General features: G+C 29.3%; 1 protein-coding gene across 1 annotated transcript; it reads right to left on the bottom strand.

Moving 5' to 3' along the window:
- Positions 1–5576: 5576 nt before the first annotated feature.
- On the bottom strand, positions 5577–6755 carry LOC141527584 (uncharacterized). The gene is made up of 3 exons (XM_074243152.1): positions 6740–6755; positions 6170–6340; positions 5577–5749 (listed from the first exon to the last, which is right to left on the bottom strand). Exons 1-3 carry the CDS (start codon positions 6753–6755, stop codon positions 5577–5579), a joined length of 360 nt encoding a protein of 119 aa, XP_074099253.1.
- Positions 6756–10856: the final 4101 nt, after the last annotated feature.

The following is a 10856-nucleotide window of genomic DNA, read 5'->3' as shown; positions in this document are numbered from 1 at the left end:
GGGATTCCGCCGGTAATCCGCAGGTGATCCGCAGGGGATCCGCTGAATATCATGTGGAAGTCATATTTTGACACAAATAGGAATTCTAAATGCATTCCGGATGAATTCCGGATGAATATCCAAAAATAATATGGAAAGAAAGTTAGTGATAGATTGTAATGGTTTTATTATAAATCGAGACGTAAAATAAGAAATATTAAAAAAAAGAAATTAGCACTAACAAAGTAATATTTTGAGCTATTAAAAAAAAATTAATTTTTAAATAATAAATTTGTACCGAATTTTAATGAAGAGTTATCCGATTGTTGATAAGCTTCGGTATTTTTGCCCACTCCTTTACCGGTAGGGAAGTTGTATCACTCTTCTCTGTAAGAGGACCATCTCGTCATGACAGATTATTACTTCAGGATACTAAGAAGAAGGAATTTTAGAAGAGGAACTAGGTCTTTTCCATCACGACATCAAAGAGCTTATTTGTAAGAGACTGCATGATTGAGCGTACCCCGAAAACAACGAAAATCGAAAGAAAAGCAATATTCGCCACGTTACGATGAACCATTAGGCTCCCAACATTAAAAATACCCTGCCTATTTAAATATTTATCATTTTTTGTCGGAATATCAATGGATTTTAGGCTGGAAAGTATGCAAAAAAAATCAGGAAGACGGTTGACCCTAAAGGCCATCCCTGCAACTTCCCGCTGAGCCCATACCTAAACGCTTAGAATTCCACTGATTTTGTTCTTGAGCCCTCTAAGCTCAAAAACATAATTTTTGTGTTCGTCACAAAATGACGAATAGTATATTACACTATTAGGGAAGAAAGTTTGAGATTTCTGCACTGCGCGCCATGATCATGGCGCGCAATTCAGAGCTCTCAAACTTCTGCCCGTATAGTGTATACTATTTTTTTTTATAGCCGGTCGAAAGTACGTAAAATATTTAATGTACTTCACTGAAAAAAAATTGATACCTGCCCCCGACATTTGCGGCACGAGCGAAGCGAGTGCTGCTGGTCGGGGGGAGAGGAGGAGGAAGGGGGGCAGGCATCAAATAAAAAAAAATTAATTTAAAATCAAATAAAAAATAATTAACAAAAATTCTTTTTGAAAAATTTTTAGATTAAATAAAACTGGAATTTCTTGAATTCAACAAACATAATAAAGATTATTCTCGGTTAAAAAAAAAAAAACGAGCATATTATCTGAAAATTAATAATAATCAATAAAAATCAAATTAAATAGTTGTCACTGCGAACATTTTCTAAATAATTCATTAATTACATAAAGTTGATCCATTTTACACACGTCACTGTCAAACTGAATCTTAGTACAGTACAACCTGGTTATAAGTTACATCGGATGATCTACCCACCCTTACGGCAGTTATATCTTTATCTATATCTCCATTTATACTTAAAATATTTTATGTAAGTAGAAGAAAGAAAGAAATATATCCAAGTTGTATTGTACAATAAATAAACTGGTTAAACGATTAAACATGACATTTTGAATCCTTGAAAAGAGAGAAACTAAATAGTATTACTAAGTAATGAACGCAACAAGAACATGTTTTATTTTCAAAAACTTGAAAACAATACAGTTTTTTAAGTTAATTAATTATGAGTCATTGCAAGAGAATAATAAAATACCATCAACATTTTGGGCTTAGAACATTAACCAAATTAACATTGAAAAATATCAATATGTAGAACTTTTAAATAACAAAAAAAAAAGTGAGAAATTATTGCTTTTAAACATCATTTTCAGGTTCGCTTCCATCATCATTTTTATTTTTCTTATTAGCATGATCTTCATTTTGGTGTTTAGCATCATTTTTATTATCGTTGTTGCTTTTTAAACTCTCACGAATGGTGGAAAGCATCTTTCCGACACACTTTTTAAATTCTTCAGCATTTAACTCTCGGCCATTTGCAGTATGGATCGTCACATATTCTATTGAAAACAATTATGATGAGATTTAATGAAGTGATAGTTCGTATCGTTAAAGTAGGGTAGGGCGGGACTAGTTGATCGTAGGGGTAAGTTGTGCAATCGAAATATCTCGAAAACTAAGCAACTTACAACAAAAGTGTAAATGGTGAAAAAAAGGGTTACGAGAGGAGAACACATCGCGCGAAAGTCAACTGCCGTCCGATGTTTAGACTAACTGACAAATTTTTTCTTTTTTATTTACATAAAAAAAAACAGGTCTTCAGAATTTTTCTCCTAAACTCGCTTAAAAATGCTATTTTGTGATCACGAAAGTATTCAAAGATGACTTAATGTTTGCCCTTTCGATTATATATGATTGTTTATTTTTAATTCTTATTCTTTTATAATCTAACTTTTATTTTGTTGCCTCAATTGGGGCTAGTTGAGCAAGGCGCTGACTGCGTGTTAAACCAGCCCTACTAGATTTTCGATATTGAAAAATGAAATTTTTCTTCACTAAATTAATAATTATCAATTGATTTGTACACGAGATGATTTAATATAATGTGTAAAAATTAAAATAAATATATAACATAATTATAATTAATATTGTTATGTTTATAACTATTATTACAATCATAATTATACGAATGTAGAATTATAATAAATTAAATATTTGCTAGTTAATTACAATTTTATTTTGTTTTTATATCATTCAATACAGTCATTCCGTTTATTTTAGCCATTGCACAACTAGCCTCATACTCAACTAGCCTCACTAGTGGGGCACCTTGAGCAATTTGGAGCATTCGCGTATTTCCGGGAATAACTTGAAAATTTGGACTCGGATCGTTTTTGTGTTGCTAGACTATTTGAAGAAGACTAAATTACAAACCTAACAGTATATGACTTGATTAAATCCGATACATCCTCTTAAAGTTATGGAAGGTCGAACCAAAAGGTGATCAACTAGCCCCGCCCTACCCTATTCTTTATAAATTCTAGTACAGACGTAAAAAAATTCAGCAACATCATTATACGTGAGCTTACCGAAAATAGCTTCAAGATATTTTTCAGGCATTAGTTCTCGTCCTTTTGTTTTAACGATCGTCATCTTGGCTAACTCTTCCGTACCAACAATTAATTTGAATAATTGACGAGTCATTTCTCTTGGATTTTTTGTATTACTTTCCGTAATTAGATCCAATTTAAATCGATTTACAATTATCCCAGATTTTTCGACTAATTCTACCTATTAAGATATAAAATAAATTTTTAAAAAATTATTTGTTTGCTCCCTTTCCAAACAAAAAAAAAAAAAAATACAACATATTTAGGGCTGATTTCATTTGACGAAATATATTTATCTTTGAAATTTATTCTTGGTCAAAATGAAAAAGAAAAACATTAAAATGGAAATAATCAAATAAAAAAACTGAAAAACATCTGGAGAATCATTCAAATATTTTACGATTTCTCCCGAGCCCAAAAAAAAATCACGAAGAATGAAAGCCTACAGAAAATAACTAAGTGGAAAAAAGGTCGATTTTTGCGAAAATAATTCGGAGGGAATACCACTGTGACAGTCGAAAAAGAGGTGATTTTCTGAAATTTTTTGATAGGAAAACAAAGGAATTTGGGGATCAGATTTTTTTTTTATTAATGGTACATTAAAGATTATTACCTTAAATTTTTATTAAAAATTTTTAATTATTACAAAGTTATTAACAATCTCGTAGAGCACTAGATAAAATTTCCCCCTTCATGGTCGGATCGATAACTCAAAAACGTATCATGTGAATAGAAAACCCCAAATTGCTTTTTAATCAGTAAGGATGTAGTTATCGTTGCACGTACGCCATTTTGAAAATTTTCTCATTATTTTCAATGTTTTTTTGCTTTAACCCGGCTAAAAAAATTTTTAAAATCAAAATTTTTAAAATTCTGTACGTGCAACAATAACTACATCCTTACTGATTAAAAAGCAATTTGGGTTTTTATTTTCAGATGATCCGTTTTTGAGTTATCGACCCGACCATGGGGGGGGGGATTTTCTCCAGTGCTCTACGAGATTGTTCATAACTTTGTAATAATTAAATATTTTTTAATTAAAAATCTAGAGTAATAATCTTCAATGTACCCTTAATAAAATTAAAAAAAAAAACCCGATCCCCAAATTCCTTTCCCTGTCAAAAAAATTCCCCAAAATCAGCTTTTTTTTCGATCGTCACAGTGATGTTTACTCTCAAAAAGTATGTAACACTGGCTCTATAAAACGAGTATACCGACGTATAATGCACGTTTATTAAATTTGAGCTCTTTATACTTGGGCTTTTATAAAATAATTGTCTTCTAAAAGTAAGATCTATCAGTGTATTCGTAAATAAGTAATAGCTAAGCATGCAAAGCTGTCCTCGGAATAATGGTTATAAAACTTAAAGAAGACATAAGTATCTTGACGGAAAAATTCGCAGATAAAGATATCTTTGAACAAATATCCTTCCACATTCAGATTAAATTAACGAAAAAATATTCACTATAGTTAAACCTGCAAGTCTTTTAATAAAATATATTTAATTAAAAACTTTCGATAGAAATCAAGTTCAAACCTCCTTTGCTTTTGGCTTTTTGTCCTTCCGATGTTTGTTACTCCTGCTTTTACTTTCACTCCTGCTCCTATTCTTACTCTTTTTTTTCTCATGCCATTTCAAAAATTCTTCGAAAAGTTTTTTACCTGTAAAATAGTTAAAAATTCAATAATAAAAATTGTCAAAAACAATTAATACAGCTGACTGTTAATAATTCAAAAATAATAGGATTATAAAAATTAAAAACTAAAATTTTTCCAATTCTACTGATTATCTCCTTAACTCTTTCAACGTCCCTTGAATTGGAACTTTGATAATTTTATAAATAAAATATACAAACTAACACCAAGTATTTAAGTGCTTCCCTCATTCATTATTAGAGGATTTTTGAGGCCACAATGGCATAAAAAATCAGCAAATTTCTTTATCCTCCACAATATTCCCGAACCAACACTTGAGTTAACTGCTGTGTCGTTAATATCCTCTTAAATAAAGTAAATATAATAAATATAATATAATGAATCTTTCAGTTCTTCGCTAACTGATTTTCAGAAAATCTTTGCGACCTGTAAATATGTAAAAATCAGAGGCTCCCTAGGACAACTGGAACACCTCTGTATCTATCCTTTTCTAATTAGTTCACAAATCAATTTTAGTGTCTCGAATTATTAGGTCAGCTATATTGATTATAATACATAATACCAAATAAATTTATAGAAAAAAATAATTTGTAAATGAAAAATACCACTTAAGTTACCGCTAGTGTCACTTGAATCATCGCTTGAACTGGATTTTTCTCTTCTTAATTTTTTAGGTTTGTGAGATCGTTGACTAGATTCTACTTTTTATCAGCACCAGTTCCTTTTCGTTTGTTGCATTTTTTTCTAAAAATTTTATTTAATAATTATATACTTAGAAGTAGTTTAACCATGATATTAGGAAAAAACTAGAATTAAAATTAACTTTATAAAATTTAAACTCAAAGTAACGTTGAGTTGAAAAAATTATACGAATTAATGTGGGCTAATTACATATATAAGCTAAATAAATTATAATTAATTTTTATTACCGCTCGATTCAGTATCAGAAGAATAATCTTCAATTTGCTCTTGATCTTGGTGATGTTTTGATCCCTGAGAACCAGTCTGTTCTTCATTATCACTGTGAATTGATTCCATCGTTGAACGTGTTTCTGCCTTGCTGCTTGATTTAATTTTATTGAGTATATCTATAAGTATAGAAAATAATTTATTAATAAATTTAAGGTTAAACTTAAATAAATTCTTTAGTTTCATGATTGCTTTTGAATGTAATTTTATACTTCAATATTAACAAAAATAAATTCATCACGAAAAACTTTTTTAAAATTTATCCAAATAAGTATACCGGTTTTTTTTTATATTTTTAATATAATAATAAAAAAATGCTTTTCATATATACTAAAATGTCAACTGTTTGTTTAATTGTGATTTTTTTCAAATCTAAAAATTATGATTTTTTTAAGTTTGTCGTCCAATTATTGGATTAATATTAAGAAAAGCAATTTTATTAGTCGAAAAAATATGAAACAGTAAGGTCACCATACTTAAATTGCATTGAGTTTGAAAAATTATAAAATTCAAAACAAAATCAGTAAACTAGTATTAACCTTTATCACCTGTCGGTCTACCATCAGAAAGACGTTCATTGGATTGATTTTTATCTTTACGATCTAGTCGTTTTGATCCATGAGCAACAGTCTGTAATTGACCATCAGTAAGAACTGCTTTTGGGTTGTTAACGGTGTTGGCCCTAATTGATCTAGCACAATAAATACATTCTTACAGATTTGGCAAAATAAAAATTTGACATAAATAAAAAAATAAATAAATCGTTAAAATAATCATAAAGATTTTCATAAAGTCATACTAAAATATAATCTTAATTTGAAACAAAATTTGATATTTCTCTGCACAAATTTAAATATTGATCTTATTACTTTGAAAGTATAAATAAAAAAAAATTCTATTAAAAAAAAAAGTTGCTAATTGGCAGAATCTAAAATATTTTATACTTATTAAAAATTAAGTAAAGTTGAGATATTAAAATGATTAATTTTGATTGTAATTTAAGTTATTTACCATCAGTCAAATCATCCTTGTTGCCAGTGCAAAAGATTGATTGCTGATCAACAATTTTTGCGTCAATAGGATTCGGTTCTTTGTCTTTTTACTTCTACCTTTTTTTCCCCACATTCTTAGCCTCAACTCCTGGTTGGACTGCTTTTTCAATAAGTTTCCCGCTTCATCCACCGTCTGTTTATTTAAATATTCCTCGTCATCTTTTCAAAAATAATTATTTAAATTAGTTATTCAAATTCATCAAAATTTATTATTAGTATTATTAATAAACTAATATTAATTAAATAGAAATTTTGAACATTTCATGGTTTTAAAATTAAAATTTTTTACTTACCATCTTGTAATAGTATTTTAATAGGTAAATTTTTATTTCTTGACTTCACAACAAAGCCCGACTTGGTAGAAGCTTTTATCTTTTCAGTTTTAACCACAGATGCGTAACCCAAACCAATCCAAAAATTAAAGAGAACATTTTTTTGGACATTATTAATATCAATATTTTTACGGTTATTTAATTATTTTCATTAACGATAAAGCGTCAATTAATTGAAGTTTGTCAACAAAAAAAATGCGAATCGGTTAAAAAAAAAAAATAAACTAAAATAGGTTAAAAAAACGTAAATAAAAACATATGAAAGAAATTATCCCGTGAGCTATCTTATAAGTACGCATAAAATACTGGTGTCTTGATCAAATACAAAATAATGAAAGATTTTGCGCAATTATCAAGATCAACAAAGTATCGGATATTTAAAAAATGTCGAAAGGCAACCAGTTCGAATGATGACAGTTCATTTACAGGTAAATCGATAAAAGTGCTGCATTCATTTACGATCAAAGTCTTATATAAGTTGATTTTTATACAAAACTATAAGAACTCTTCACAAAAAACCACCGGGGATCACTTCGATATTTACTCTTCTTTTTTTTTGAGCAAAGTTTTATTGGAGTTTTGATAAACTCTGAAAAATTATCATCGAAATTAATTAGATTTTCTAAGAAAAATGTCAGATTATATACAATTATATATGATTATATATAATTGTATATAATTATATATGTGATTTGATATATAATCATATATAATCATATATGATTATATACAATTATATATGATTATATAGAAAAATTTTTTCTCGGGTACTTTCATGACAATTTTAGAATAGCTTTATGACAACTTTATGATGCTGTTATGACAATTTTAGAAATCCTCATGATAATCTTAGGATTCTGTTACGCCAATTTTAGGAAAATTTCATGACAACTTTATGATAATTTTAGGACAACTCTATAATAATTGTAGGTTACTTTTATGACAATATTAGGACACTTTTAGGACAACTTAAAAATACTTTCACGACAATTTTAGGACAACCTTATGATAACTTCACGATATTTTTAGGATACTTTCATGACAATCTTAAGACACTTTTATGACAATTTTAGGACACTTTTATGATAACTTTAGGATACTTCTATGACAACTTCATGATAATTGTAGGATACTTTTATTACAATTTTAGGATACTTATATGATAATTTTAGGACAATTTTATGACAAGTTAAGGACCCTTTTATGATAATGTTAGGATAACTTTATGACAACTTTATGATGCTGTTATGACAACTTTAGGGAAATTTTTATGATGATTTTAGCAAACTTCATGATAATTTTAGGATACTTCCATGACAATTTTAGGACAACTTCAAGGCTTCACGATAATTTTAGGACAACTTCATGATAATTGTAAGATACTTCTATGACAATATTAGGACACTTTTATGACAACTTTAGGATACTTTCACGACAACTTTAGGACAACTTTATGACAACTTCATGATAATTTTAGGATACTTTTATGATAATTTTAGGACACTTATGATAATTTTAGGATAGCTTTATGACAACTTTATGATGCTGTTATGACAATTTTAGAAAACTCCATAATAATCTTAGGATTCCTTTACGCCAATTTTAGGATAATTTCATGACAACTTCATGATAATTTTAGGACAACTCTATGATAATTGTAGGTTACTTTTATGACAATATTAGAACACTTTTAGGACAACTTTAGGACACTTTCACGACAATTTTAAGACAACTTCATGATAATTTTAGGACAATTTTATGTTGATTATAGGATACTGTTGTGACAATTTAAAGATACTCTTATGACAACTTTATGATGCTGTTATGACAATGTTAGAAAATCCGATGATAATCTTAGAATACTTTCACGACAATTTTAGGACAACTTCATGACATTTTCATTATAATTTTAGAATAATTTTATGATAATTTTAAGATACTTTTATGACAATTTTAGGATACTTTTATGCCAACTTTATGATAATTCCAGGAGACTTAAGATAATTTTCAGATACTTATATGATTATTTTAGAATAACTTTATGATACTTTTATGTCAATTTTTATGTGTTCTATAATAAATATTCAAGCCTTTTATTTGTTAACATGTTAGGAATATTTCTTCAGAATCTTTTTAAGAAAAATACTCTTAAACCTTTATGATCATTTCAGATGATGAATACGAGTATACCAGCGATTCCGATTCTTCTAGAAGCCAAGACTCCTATACTTCCAAGTCCCAACTTGTTAAACTTGTTAAAACTTAGAAACACTGCGGAATCTATCAGTGATGGGAGGAAAGCCTTCATCTCTGGCAATGAAGTCGATGGAATAAAAGGTCCCACAGTTTTATCTCAAATAGTGCATGATGTTTATAATACTACTGTGGTAGATTCAATGCACTGTATATTTTTAGGAGTTGTACGGAAAATATTCAGTTTATGGTTTGATGCACAGTACAAAAACTATCCTTTTTCGCTTTACCAACATCGAGAGTGGGTTGATAAAAAAATTAAATTAATTTGCCCTCCAGCATTTGTTTCACGATTAACAAGATCTATTTTCGACTATAAATATTGGAAGGCATCTGAATGGAAACAGTGGTTATTATATTATTCGATTCCACTTTTGCATTTGATTATGAGAAAAGAGTGCTTAGAGCATCACCAACTCTTAGTACTTGCTGTCAGTTATTTAAGTTATCCTTCTATCAACAAAAAAATGATCTTAATAGCAAATACTTCCATAAAAATATATATCTCCCAGTTTGAACGATTGTACGGATTAACCCACATGACTTGTAATTTACACTGTTTGATTCATCTTCCTGATGCTGTGCGTAAATTCGGTCCGTTACCCTACACGTCGTGTTTTGCGTATGAAGACCTCAACGGAACTTTTAGACGGTTTATTCAAGGAACTCGGTATGCCCAATTACAAGTATGTTCTGCTCTATCAGTCTTCAATAATATTATACAGCTCAAATCCGAAGCACAACAAGAAAGTCGTGATGTAGCAGAGAATTGCAAGAAGTTAGAACTGACTTATTTGAGAAGGCGCATGCTTGTTCCAATATTCGAAAAATGCTTCATTCTAGGAAAGTTGAGAAAGTGTGACGAGTCAATTCAACAAGTGAGAGCTTTAATGACTAAACGCTTACAGGAACCGTTTAAAGTTTTCACGTTTATGCGTTTATTTAAAAACAATATGGTTTATGACTCAGAACTCTATGAACGCGATAAAAAAACAAATTCTTCCGTAGTAATTTACCGTAATAATCAAAATAATTGTATTGGCATTATAACAAAATTTATAAAAATTTGTTATTGTGATTATAACCACAAATGTGTTGTGAATTGTGAGAACAGTAGCTTTTATGCAATAATAAGACCATGTGAATCAATCCGTTCTGTGTTTCCATATTGTGAGATCGAAAATTTTATGAATTTGTGTGTCGATTCGTCTGAATTATTAACAATAACAGAAATTAATAATTTAATCACTGTATGTTTTGTCATAGAAAATGATACTGAGGAGGAACCTGAAACGTTTTTTGTTATAAGACCTGTAAATACGTCTGAAATTGAATGATGTTTTAATTAGTATATTACACACCTAGGAAAGTAAAGTAAGAAATGTCTCAGATCACATGTAATTGTTGTCCGAGGCAAAGCCGAGGTCAACAAACATATAATCTGAGGCTTTCTTATTTATTTCCCGTAGAGTGTATACTATTTTTTTGCTGGACGAAGGCAGGAAGCGGCAACTTTGTTTAGCGCAGCGGGCTGAAAGTTGACGCTTTCTGCCTGTCGAGCAAAAAAAATTTTTTGAACAATCTATCAC

Source organism: Cotesia typhae, unplaced genomic scaffold (assembly GCF_013202065.1).
Source record: "Cotesia typhae breed Kobodo isofemale line unplaced genomic scaffold, CoteBio_Ctyphae contig_4, whole genome shotgun sequence".
NCBI lineage: Eukaryota > Metazoa > Arthropoda > Insecta > Hymenoptera > Braconidae > Cotesia > Cotesia typhae.
This window is presented reverse-complemented; position numbering and strand designations above follow the sequence as displayed.